At 33.2% G+C, this 13270-nt stretch overlaps 1 protein-coding gene across 4 annotated transcripts in view; it reads left to right on the top strand.

Moving 5' to 3' along the window:
- The window catches only part of NIPBL (NIPBL cohesin loading factor), a 205139-nt gene that overhangs the window by 154798 nt on the left and 37071 nt on the right, over positions 1 to 13270 (top strand). For all 4 annotated transcript variants that reach the window (XM_061393710.1, XM_061393706.1, XM_061393708.1 and 1 more), the window contains 11 exons: positions 1235 to 1317; positions 1907 to 2039; positions 3032 to 3175; positions 5300 to 5389; positions 6231 to 6445; positions 6556 to 6658; positions 7277 to 7375; positions 7477 to 7623; positions 9527 to 9661; positions 10832 to 10930; positions 12104 to 12157. In XM_061393710.1, the coding sequence (XP_061249694.1) occupies positions 1235 to 1317; positions 1907 to 2039; positions 3032 to 3175; positions 5300 to 5389; positions 6231 to 6445; positions 6556 to 6658; positions 7277 to 7375; positions 7477 to 7623; positions 9527 to 9661; positions 10832 to 10930; positions 12104 to 12157 (1302 nt within the window). The remainder of the gene's footprint in view (positions 1 to 1234; positions 1318 to 1906; positions 2040 to 3031; positions 3176 to 5299; positions 5390 to 6230; positions 6446 to 6555; positions 6659 to 7276; positions 7376 to 7476; positions 7624 to 9526; positions 9662 to 10831; positions 10931 to 12103; positions 12158 to 13270) is intronic.

Here is a 13270-nt window from a genome sequence, read left to right as displayed (position 1 = left end):
AGAGTCTCTTGATGAAGGTGAAAAGAGGAGAGTGAAAAAGCGGACTTAAAATTCTCCATTCAAAAAATGAAGATCATGGCATCCCGTCCTGTCATTTCGTGGCAAATAGGTGGGGAAGCAATGAAAACAATGACAGAATTTATTTTCTTGGGCTCCAGAATCACTGTGGATGGTGACTGCAGCCATGAAATTAAAAGACACTTGATCCTTGGAAGAAAAGCTATGACGAACCTAGACAGCCTATTAAAAAGCAGAGACACTACTTTGCCAACAAAGGTGCGTCTAGTCAAAGCTATGGTTTTTCCAGTAGTCGTGTATGGATGTGAGAGTTGGATCATAAAGAAGTCTGAGCTTCAAAGAATTGATACATTCAAACTGTGAGAAGACTCTTGAGAGTCCCTTGGACTGCAGGGAGATCAAACCAGCTAATCCTAAAGGAAATCAACACTGAATATTAATTGGAAGAACAGGTGCTGAAGCTGAAGCTCCAGTACTTTGGCCACTTGATGCAGAGAGCTGACTGATTGGAAAAGACCCCAATGCTGGGAAAGATTGAAGGCAGGAGGAGAAGGGGACGACAGGATGAGATGGTTGGATGGCATCACTGAGTCAGTGGACATAAGTTTGAACAAACTCCAGGAGCTAGTTAAGGAAATGCAACACTGGCGTGCTGCCTTACATGGAATCACAGAGTCAGACATGACTGAGGGACTGAACAACAACAATGCTAATTGTATCTTCTCTTACATATAAGAGTATAGTTAAAGTTTTAGTATTTTTAAAAATTATTTATTTTATTTTTGGTTGTGCTGGGTCTTCATTGCTGTGAGCAGGTTCTCTGTAGTTGTGAGAGTGCTCGCTACTCTCTAGTCACAGTGCGTAGGTTTCTCGTTGCGGTGTCTTCTCTTATTGCAGAGCACAAGCTCAAGGGTGTGCTGGCTTCAGTAGTTGGGATTCATAGGCACAGTAATTGTGACTCCCGGCCTCTATGGTGCCGGCTCTGTACTTGTGGTGCACAGGCTCCGTGGCATGTGGGGTCTTTCCAGATCAGGGATTGAACCTGTGTCCCCTACATTGACAGGCAGATTCTTATCCACTGTACCACCAGGGAAGTTCATAAAGTTTTAGTATTTAATTGTATTGCCCTTATAGTCAGTATTAACATGGTAGTAGCAACTGAAATAATTTGTTGGTTATTTCTTATATGTATATCCATTCATTTTTCTCAATCTAGGTTGATCAAGATGTTGTCATTACCAATTCTTATGAAACAGCCATGCGAACAGCCCAAAACTTCCTTTCCATCTTCCTTAAAAAGTGAGTAAAGTTAACATAATCTGATTTTTATTTTCCCCATGGAGAGAATAGTTCATTTCTTTTATGTAAAAGATTAATCGAACTTCCTTCCATAATCTAAACCTGACTATATCTCCCTGACTCCTGATATCCTTATCTTTAAAATGAGGCAGTTGGAATATTATAAAATCTAAAGTTTCATGAACTTTCTTGTGTGTTGAATTCTAGAAGCTAAAGTACAAGATTGAAATTCTTTAATTTTTCATTGAATTTTCGGACATTCTGGTTGAATAGGAAAGTTTAGGGATAGAGGTTTACTTAGTTTTCAGAAGAATTTATAGTAATCTCATAGAAGAACAGTGGTCATTATTTAAAATGTATTATGCTTGCCAGAAAGTAATGTTAATATTAGTCAGTAAATGAATTTCCTGTAATAGGGGGGAAAATGAAATTTGAGAAATAGATTCATTTTAAACCATATTTTATTTAATGTGCTCTGTTACACCTTGTTTAGGTATACAAGTTGAGAAACTTAGTTAACAAAATTTCAGTCATATTGGTGAACATGTCACCTAAACTCACAGCTTTTTCATTATTTATCTTTGAACAGATGTGGTAGTAAGCAAGGTGAAGAAGATTACAGACCACTATTTGAAAATTTTGTTCAAGACCTTCTTTCAACAGTCAATAAGCCTGAATGGCCAGCTGCTGAACTACTCCTTAGTTTGTTAGGGAGACTGTTGGTAAGAGTATAGCATTTAAAGATTATTAGATTACTAGAAGACAACATAATGAGGATGTACTCTGATTCACAGATGATGAATTCTTTAAAAATGTGTAAGGAAATACGACCATTGCATCTCTATTTTTGCATGTGCATTACTGTACATAATACTGTCGGTACCTTGTATAAAATTTTGAAATGTTGTGACTTTTGGTGCTTTCATTTCATTACATAAGATAACAGTGCTTTAAAAAACTCCTTTTATTTATTTGAAAGTATTATTAGTTAAAAGCATCTCAACACAGAGTCATGTTATTATAGTTAATTCATTTCAAAGCATGAAACTGATGAATATGAGCTCTGTCATCTTTAAGAGTACTTCTAAAAACATGACACATTTTAGTCCTCATGTAATACCGTATTAGGGAAATAAATACAACGAAATGCTATTGTGGTTTTTATTTTTAAACTGCATTTGGACTCGTGTAGTTGTTACAGAGCTTTGGGGGCCTTACTTTCTGTCAGTTGGAAAATATATTAATACTAATCTGAAGCCAAGATATTTTTTATAGACTTTGAAATTCCAGCCTAAGAAGTTCTTAGTCGGTTATAATCCCATTTTATACAGTTGAGCCTACATTTAAAGAAAGTGACTGTGTTCTTAGGAAGACTTAGTTATAATTTTTTTTTCTTTTTAATGAAAATGTTAAAATTCTGGAAACTCAAAAGGCAATTAATGGGAGTTCCGTGGTGGCCTAGTAGTTGGTATTCTGGGTTTTTACTGCCATGGCCCAGGTTTAGTCAATGGTCAGGGAACTGAGATCCTGCAAGCTGCAAGATGTGGCCAAAAAAATATATCAAAAATTTTTTAAAGGGTAATTACTTTGTGGGACAATATGACGGGAAAAAAATGTTTAAATTTCAAGTAAAACAGCATAGATACGGAATTTATGTAAATTGCTATTAAAAATATTTTAACTTGATTAAGTTAAAATTATTTTTCATATGCAGGTTCATCAGTTCAGTAATAAGTCAACAGAGATGGCTTTAAGAGTGGCATCCCTTGATTACCTTGGAACTGTTGCTGCACGACTGAGGAAAGATGCTGTTACAAGCAAAATGGATCAAGGGTCTATAGAACGAATTTTAAAACAGGTATTGAGATAAAGAATTTACATTATGGGGATAAGTCATAAGTAGTTAAGAACTTTTTAAGGTATTCTTATGTTAGTGTTGCATTTCATTTTGTAGATTCAGAATAAAATCATCTGAAAGTGCCACAGAGCAAATATATACCTTAGAGTGAATTCTGTATAACAGGAACTTTCAAATGATTTATATAATTCTTAGTTGTGTGTGTGAACTTCTGTTATGAATGTATGATACTAGTTTCTATTTGGTTTAACTTTTATTTTAAACTGTGGAGGAGGTGATAGTAATACTAAGATAACTTAAGAAAATTGATAGGTAAATGATATGTGTAGGCTCAGTCACTTAGTTGTATCCAACTCTTTGTGACCCCATGGACTGTAGCCCGCCAGGCTGCTCTGTCCATGGGGATTCTCCAGGCACGAATACTGGAGTGGGTTACCATGCCCCCTTCCAGGGGATCTTCCTAAGCCAGGGATCGAACCCAGGTCTCCCACACTATAGGCGGATTCTTTACCGTCTCAGCCACCAAGTAGCCCAGATGATCTGTAATCCAACCATGTAAAGCTTTTTTCATTTTCTTTATACTCTTTTTTATTTTTTTAATGTCCATAACCATATCCATGCTGGCCGTGACAAATGCCTCTAACTTACAGAAGAGTTTGAAGAATAGCACAAAAAGCTCCCACAAATCTTTCATCCAGATTTCTTTAGTGGTTAGCATTTGCTTTATTATTCTCTTTTAGAATATACATACATATGTGTCTGTATATTCATTTTTATTTTCTTTTGAACCATTTTGAGCAGACAGGATGTCCCCATTACCCTAGAATTTCAAAATATGATTCCCTGGACAAGCAGCACCAACTTTTATATCACCTAGGAACTTGTTAGAAATGCAGATTCTCAGGACTCTCCCTAGAATTACTGAATCAGGTATACACAACTATATTTAAAATGGATAACCAACAAAGTCCCACTGTGTACTATAGAAACTTCTGCTCAGTGTTAATGTGGCAGCCTGTATGGAAGGGTAGTTTGGGCAGAAATGGATACATTTATATGTAGGCTGAGTCCTTTTGCTGTCTCCCTGACCCTGTCACAACACTGTTAATCAGCTATACTCCAATTGAAAATTGAAAATTTAAAAAAGAAAAATCGATATCCCAGATGCAACTAAATAAAAACCATTCTGAATATATCCATTTTACTACACTCTCAGAACATAGGTTATTCTTATCTTTGTTTTCTGCTTACATATAGTCTAAACCATATATTTGGCATTTCACACAGGTAAAACCAGAGTATAAGCTATAGACATGAATGTCAACTCAGAGTTAATTTCCTGCTCTGTATTGTTCTTGAAAGTGCTTCCCTGGTAGCTCAGTGGTAAAATATCTCCCTACCCAGTGCAGGAGCCACAGGTTCAATCCCTAGGTCTAGAAGATTCCCTGGAGAAAGAAATGGCAACTCACTCCAGTATTCTTGCCTGAAAAATCCCATGAACAAAGGAACCTGACAGGCTACAGTTCATGGGGTCTCAAAAGAGTTGGACACAACTTAGCAACTAAACAACAACATTGTTCTTGACAGGACCTAAAGACTCGGTCTCTTTCTGCTTCCAGATCAAATGAACAGCTTAAATATACCTACTGTATATTTGATCTACATGACGTAAAGTATTTTGTATTAATTACAAATAAAAATATTTCCCTTTCAGAATGTTCTTTTTAAATAATATCTCAAAGATACCCATAATACATAATAATACAGGTAACAGTTTCCATTTACTAGATTAGAAGTTTGGAGGTTTCTCTTACCAAATAGAAAACCAGTGTTAGTAGGTTCCTACCTCTGAAGATTTACATACACATTTTTCTAATAATTATGTCAGCTCCCTATGAGCTTCTTTATAAAAAGTTAACATGTAATTCATAAAAGTAACCTGAGCTATCAGTATATAATGTTTTTCAAAAAACAGTATTCTTCTGTTTCTTCCTTTTACTTAACTATACCTATACATTTTTTATCATTTATAAGATTTTTTCCCTCAGATTTCTGTTTGTGAGTGGATGATTTATTAAAATATATTAGTAATATCTTTGTGTTATGACCTGATTTGTTTTATAGGTTTCAGGAGGGGAAGATGAAATACAGCAATTACAAAAAGCATTGCTTGATTACTTGGATGAAAACACGGAGACTGATCCTTCACTGGTGGTAGGATTCTGTTCCTTATTTTGTAATGTTCACATGTTTATTTCAAATTTGGTCTGAAAGAAAACTGAGAATGTCATGAAGAGGAGAGTAGTATTGGAATATTAATTTTTGAAATAGAAATATGTGGTAGTCAAATTCTGATACAGATATTGTTGTTTCCTAATATTATGTGACTTGGGTAATCCAAAATCTTGCAATGTTTTATCTTTGAGACAAAGATCATTGACCCCGGTAGTGTATGAGATAATCTATTAGCATATAAAAAGTGAATTTTTATAAAATGATTAGAATTTTATATGTATATTTTAAATATCCTTAATTCTGTTTTTTTTTAAATATATTATATATCCAAATATTAGTAAAATAAGCTTGTATGTAAAATTTATACACTATATTGGGGCACTTTTAATTTTTTTAATTGATGGGATATGCATCTACAGAAGTTGGAGAATTAAATAAAAATAAAGAGGTTGGAGATAGCTAAAGCTCTTCAGCCAACTACTATAGGTTTTCAGTCTTTGTGGAAAGGAACAGACTCTACAATGATGTATGTCAATTATTTCTCAATAAACTGGAGGGGAAAAAACTCAGGAACAGATTATACATGTACCTCAGTGTTAATATAGTTCAGTAATAATTGGTTGTATATTTCTTGAAGAAATAAGGTAAAATTTTGAAAGTAACTATAGTCTTCTACCTTCAGCATTTTATCCATGTGTTCTAAACTCTTCTTTTTAAAGTAAACCTTGATAATTGTGTTTCTGATTGTAAACACTTTGTCAGTAGGTTGGAAATTTTGTTACTAATTTCATCAAACTCAAGTCTTAAAATTTCTTTCCAGTTTTCTCGTAAATTCTATATTGCCCAGTGGTTCCGTGATACAACACTGGAAACAGAAAAAGCAATGAAATCACAAAAAGATGAAGAATCATCTGAAGGATCACATCATGCAAAGGAAGTTGAGACAACTGGTCAAATTATGCATCGAGCTGAAAACCGGAAGAAGTTTCTTAGAAGCATTATCAAAACCACACCTTCTCAGTTCAGCACATTAAAGTAAGATCCAAAAACAAAAGATCCAGTGTTTTCAGTTGTCTCTTTGATATCTATTTACCTACTTTACAAAAAAATTTAATTAATTATAATTTAATGACCTTTCGTTGCAGAATGAACTCTGATACTGTGGACTATGATGATGCTTGTTTGATTGTTCGATACTTGGCCTCTATGAGGCCGTTTGCCCAGAGCTTTGATATTTATTTGACACAGGTAAACTGGACAAGAATTTCTTATACAGTGATACTGATTTTTCTAATTCTGGAAACTTGTGTGTGATGTCTGTTCATTGTTGAGAACAGATATTTTTAAAAAATGATGAAAATAACATTTGTTTCTTTGTTCCATATTTGTTAAAATGTTTGTTCTGCATGCCTTTACCTGTTGATTCTTGTTTTACAGATAAGTGGATATGTATCTGTATGGTACAGGTAGAGTGATGGTATAGTTAGAGTGATTGATGTTATAAAAACAAATTATTCAGTTATCAGAATTATTATTTAAATGATACTAAGTATCCTTGATTAAAGTTAGACATAGAAAGTTTTCAGTGGGCCTACAGTTTCTTGCAAATGAAGCATAGCAATAAAAAACAGGTTTAATTGAGAATGACAGAAGAAAGGAAAGGCCATAAAGTATAAAACACCATACCTTAATGTTTTAAGTGAAAACTTTGGATCAGTATGATAACAGATCTTTTTACTTACATATATAAAAATTGAAGGAAAGTAAATTCGATATTTCTATATTTTTTTGCATGTTTTCTTTCTGTGTTTTGTTAAAAAGCTATATGTTCTAAAGTTGATGAAAATGTTAATATTTGCTTGGCAGATCCTTCGAGTCCTTGGTGAAAATGCAATTGCCGTTCGAACAAAAGCCATGAAGTGTTTATCTGAGGTTGTTGCTGTAGACCCCAGTATTCTAGCAAGGGTAAAGAGGAACACAAATTATTCTTTTTATGTGACTTTTATATTCAAATTAAAATATTAGCTCTACTTAGTATAAGTTATAATTTCTTTATTTTTCTTCAGCTGGATATGCAGCGAGGAGTTCATGGACGATTAATGGATAACTCCACTAGTGTCAGAGAAGCAGCAGTGGAATTACTAGGTCGATTTGTCCTTTGTCGACCTCAGCTTGCTGAGCAGTATTATGATATGCTGATTGAAAGAATATTGGTATGCTTGTTTTGTCACTTTTATTATAATTTATGAATATAATTTTGCCTTCCTAATATCACTTTTTAAAAATGTTAAGATAGAAAGGTAGATATCAATTCTGTATTTTTATCTAACCTAATATATAAACTGTAGCAACTTTCTAAAGAAGAACATATTTCAAGAGGAGGGCTGCTTAATATTGTAAAGCACATCTTTGGTAAAAATTGGATTCCCTTTACCAGTTACTATTAGTTTTTGATTATGCTGGTATACAAAGAGTAAATGATAGGAGCTACATGACACAGTTAAGTATTTTGGATAGGATTCTAGAGTAATTATAAATATATATGTATATAAACAGGAAGAATTATTTCAGTGAGAGCTATATATGGAATTTTGGTGTCTGACAGTATTTTTGGTTATTATGTGTATTTGCATATTTCTTTAAAGCTGAATTATGACAGACTCAGATACCTGCAAGCTAAATAAAGTCATTTGAGTTTTAAGAGCAAACATAAGAAATGCTATTCTAAGATATTCTTTTCTTCTATGGCATTGAATTCTGTGGCCCTGAAGTATTTCCTTGGAAATGAAAGGAAACATTGGCATTACAAAATATCTGTCAAAATTCCATACCACCCACTGCAGGGTTATTGACTTCTTCTATAACTCAACAGAGATTCATTAGGTACAGGATTTCGGTATTCTTAAACTGACAAGAATTTATCACTTTTAGCCCAATATTTAAATACTGTGGGACTGAGAGTTACAGATAATTTCATCTCCAACTAGCATAAAATCTTGATGGAAACAAAGAATTTTAAGGAAAAAGTAGAAGAATTTTTTCACTTTTAATGTCTTACTCTTTTCAAGAGTGAAGGACAAACAACAGGATTTTCAGGTATAATGAACTCTGACAGCATCTACCTTAGCAATATATCCTAAAATATTTTCATGTTTGCTAAACTACAAAATGGAGATAATTTTGCACAATGGGTATTCAGTACTTCTTACTTAAAGATGATTTAGTTATGAAAATCTGTTAAATTAGAAATAGTACAGTTAACACCCATGTATCCACCACAATATTTCATCTCTATTTTATTTAGAGTATTCTCTAACTCTTTCTTACACATGCCACCATGACAGAGAGATTTAAAAAGGCAAGCCAGTCTTGTTATTTTTTCATGGTTTTGTTTCCTTTGATCTGTTCCTTTTTTCCTTATATTTGCTATAAATTATAAAATAGTGATACTGGTTTGAAAGATTTGTTAAACATTTTTGTTATATATACTTCATATGCTGTTTAAGTGCCAAACAATATCCTCAAAGTTTCATGTTTGTTACTCCATTTAATTTTGGCAGGCTTATATGCTCCTCTTGTGTTCAGTGCGATTTAATATTTTCCATATGTTGGATATTACATTTTAAAAGCAAAGACAGCATAATAAAATAACTCATATTTATAATAAGATTAATATAAATGTGTTTTAAAATATATATATGGACCATGTTTATCATGTTAATCGGAGAAGGTAATGGCACCCCACTCCAGTACTCTTGCCTGGAAAATCCCATGGATGGAGGAGCCTGGTAGGTTGCAGTCCATGGGGTCGCTAAGAGTTGGACACGACTGAGCGACTTCACTTTCACTTTTCACTTTCATGCATTGGAGAAGGAAATGGCAACCCACTCCAGTGTTCTTGCCTGGAGAATCCCAGAGACGGGGAAGCCTGGTGGGCTGCCATCTATGGGGTCACACAGAGTCGGACACGACTGAAGTGACTTAGCATAGCATAGCATATCATGTTAATAAATGTATGTATACTGTTTCTTGGTATTTTCTAATTTTATTTTATCAAATTTCATACACCTTGGCATCTCAGTTTTTCTGACATTTAGAATATCTTTCTGTTCCTAGGATACTGGTATCAGTGTCAGAAAAAGGGTGATAAAGATTCTAAGAGACATCTGTATTGAACAACCGACATTTCCAAAAATTACAGAAATGTGTGTAAAAATGATTCGCAGGGTAAATGATGAAGAGGGCATTAAGGTAAGTTAAAAACATTGACTACTTTAAAAATTCATTTTTCATTAATGTTTTACATGTGTGTGCATGCTCAGTCACTTCAGTTGTGTCCAGCTCTTTGCAACTGTATGGACTGTAGCCCACCAGGCTCCTCTGTAGTCCATGGGATTCTCCAGGCAAGAATACTGGAGTGGGTTGCCATGACCTCCTCCGGGGGAATCTTCCCAACCTGGGGATCGAATCCAAGTCTCCTCTGTCTCCTGCAGTGCAGGCAGATTCTTTACCGCTGAGCCACCAGGAAAGCCCAAGTAATTTAAATGTTTGCTTTATATATATAAGTTTTGTTAATTATGTATATATAAAATCTACACAAGTAAGTCAATATTATAGACTATAAATTGAAGAAAAAGACATGTTTAGGTATTTTTTTTCTAGGTCCTGCATTAGTTAATAAAATCTGATCTTATCAAACCAATTTGGCAATTGTAATATTTAATGTCATTGTAGAGATTACATTGTATATAGGAAATTTATTTCAAATTAAATTGATTTTCAAATGGTATGTGCTTGGTTTTCTAAATTAGTAAATACTTTGTTGAAAGTTAGAGTTCATTAGTGAATCTATGTATATGTGATTGTCCCTATATTTCTTTTTTGGGTTTTGATTTTGTTTAGTTTTTTAACAACTTCTACCAAAGCAGCAAAAGTATTTTTTAGTTTGATCAAAAGCATTTAAGTGCATTATATCCAGAAGTTCTATACTAGACATAGTATTGTGTTAAGTCGCTTCAGTCGTGTCCGACTCTTTGTGACCCTATGGACTGTAGCCCTCCAGGCTCCTCTGTCCATGGGATTCTTCAGGTAAGAATACTGAAGTGATCTCCTTCAGGGGATCTTCCTGACCCAAGGATCAAACCCAAGTCTTTCTTACATCTCCTGCATCAGCATATTATTAACCCATTTAAAATCTTTGCCAAACTGAAAAAAATTTATAATTTTTATAATTGATCTTTTTGAAACTGAGGATGTCATACCAGAAATTTCAGGGTTTTATATATATATGTGTGTGTGTGTGTTTGTGTATATATATATACACACACATATACTTTCGCTTTGGGCTTTAATGAGAATTTGGGATTAAGAATTTTGCCACATTTATTGTACTTATTAGTTTGAAATTTTTCTTTCTTCTAGAAATTAGTAAATGAAACATTCCAAAAACTCTGGTTTACTCCAACGCCACACAATGACAAAGAAGCAATGACAAGGAAGATTTTAAATATCACTGATGTGGTAAGGAAGGACTGAAACAAGGGTGATTCCTGTGGGTACAAACCTGACTGAGGCCTGCCTTGTCTTATAAAGGGAGAGACAATAACAAGATATTTGGTTATCCTCTGATACTTCCCTTATTATATGTTTCTGGAGATAACTCAAGGGATGCAAATAAGATGAGAGTAGTATTTCTACCTATCCCCACTTTTTTTTAGCATCCATTGTCTTAAGCACTGATATTAAAATTCTCCAGACTCTTCCAGTGATTGAAAATGGAAAGGGAAGTGAGAAGTAGATAAAAAGATACAATAACACATGAATAGCAGCCTGAAATGAGACTGTAATTTCTACTTTTTCCAGAATACATGAATTAAAATTAATTTCATTATGTTTTATTATACACATAAACTATAATTTTTTTTGACCCAGAATGCTTTTCATGTTTTAGACTTAAGAATTTTTATATTATGGATTACATGATCATCTCTGTTTTACTAATGTCTTTAAATCTTCTACCTAGAAGGAAAATAAGAAGCAAACATTTGCATTTTTATTGTTTTAGACCTTACAGATTTCCTGATAGTGTGTGATTCAATATACCATTCAGAATACCATTTTTAATTTTAATACATTAAGTGAATATTTTGAATGGCTTCTAATATACTTTTGGAATAAAGTTCTTTAACATGGTAGATTATTGGCTCACTGAAAAAAATAGTTTATTTGAAAATAATTTTTTTTGAGTTCTAATCATTTAATCCACACTTTTTTTTTCTTTTATTTTTCTTTTTATTTTTTATTGAAGCATAATTGCTTTACATAATTTTGTTTTCTGTCAAACCTCAACATGAATCTGCCATAGGTATACATATATCCCTTCCCTTTTGAACCTCCCTCTCATCTCCCACCCTATCCCACCCTCTAGATTGAAACAGAGCCCCTGTTTTAGTTTCCTGAGTCACACAGCAAATTCCCATTGGCTATCTATTTTACACATGGTAATGTAAGTTTCCACGTTACTCTTTCCATACATCTCACCCTCTCCTCCCCTCTCCCTATGTCCATAAGTATGAAAATAATTTTTTTAATTTAGAACTTTGAACATTTTTATTCTTGAGACTATAGCATAGCAAAAGTATGTTTTAATGTAAATTTCTAATTTTGATAGGTGCACCATATTTTTCCCCTTAGGTTGCAGCATGCAGAGATACTGGATATGACTGGTTTGAGCAGCTTCTTCAAAATGTGAGTGTTTGTAGACTTCATGATTTGAAAGAAATTTTTCAGTTTTTTTTTTTAAGTGTTTACTTTGTGGTAGGGAAAATTTATTTCAACATATTAGGGTGAATGTTTTGTTTAATACCCCTATTTAATCAGTTATTCAATTGCTTGCTACAAGTTTTCTGAATAAGTAATATTCTCTCTTCTCATCCTTCTAGATAATTTTTTAATCCCTTTAATCTAGATGATAGACATGAGATCTATAGATAGGTACATAGATTGCATTAAATATATGTTTACATTATTTGACATGTTTTAAAATATATAGAATGTCCTATAGAAGTATAGGATTAAACCACAATTAGTGTTCTTTAAAAATTTTATACATGGAAATATTTAGCTCCTTATGAATTTTTTTATTTAAGGATTTTCAAATAGAAGTACTCATTACCCAGCTTCAAAGGTTGTTAGTATTTTCCTAATATCCTGTTTATCTCTTTCCCACCCCCATCTATTTTTTTTTTTAATTTAACTTTCTTTGGCTGTAACACTTTTAAAGAAAATCCCATACTTTATATCATTTCACTCATAAATACTTTAATGTCTGTCTCTAACAGAGATGACTTTTTTAAAAAAACCAGAGTATCTTTGTCATCTGATTCAAAATAACTATTAATAAAATTATTTCCAAACATGTAATAATTATTCCATGTTCACATTTCCCTGATTGTCTCAAAAATGTGTTTTTATAGTTGAATTGCTGTTGCTTTGGTTGTCATGACTCTTAAGTCTTAGTCTATAAAAGTCAACTTTCACTGTTTCATTTCTCATGCTGCTTACGTTTTCCTGTGGAGTGTCCCATATTCTAGATATCATAGATCTCTTCTTTCTGGTGTCATTCTAGTGTTCCTCTGGCCACCATTTTTTTTTCTGTAAACTCTTAAGTTAGATTAGAGGTTTACTGATATTGAAGTTCAGTTTTCAGAAAACAGACAAGAATACTTCACAAGTGACGCTAAATATTGTTGCCTCACATCAAAAGGCACGTTATGTTTGGTTGTCCCATTTTCAGTGATTTTGACTGTGTTCTTAATCTTTCATAAAGTCTTTCATGATAGGTTTTGAATGATCATTACC

This window comes from Bos javanicus, chromosome 20 (genome assembly GCF_032452875.1).
Source record: "Bos javanicus breed banteng chromosome 20, ARS-OSU_banteng_1.0, whole genome shotgun sequence".
Lineage (NCBI taxonomy): Eukaryota > Metazoa > Chordata > Mammalia > Artiodactyla > Bovidae > Bos > Bos javanicus.
The sequence above is the reverse complement of the archived record's forward strand: the minus strand, read 5'-3'. Positions and strand labels throughout refer to the sequence as shown.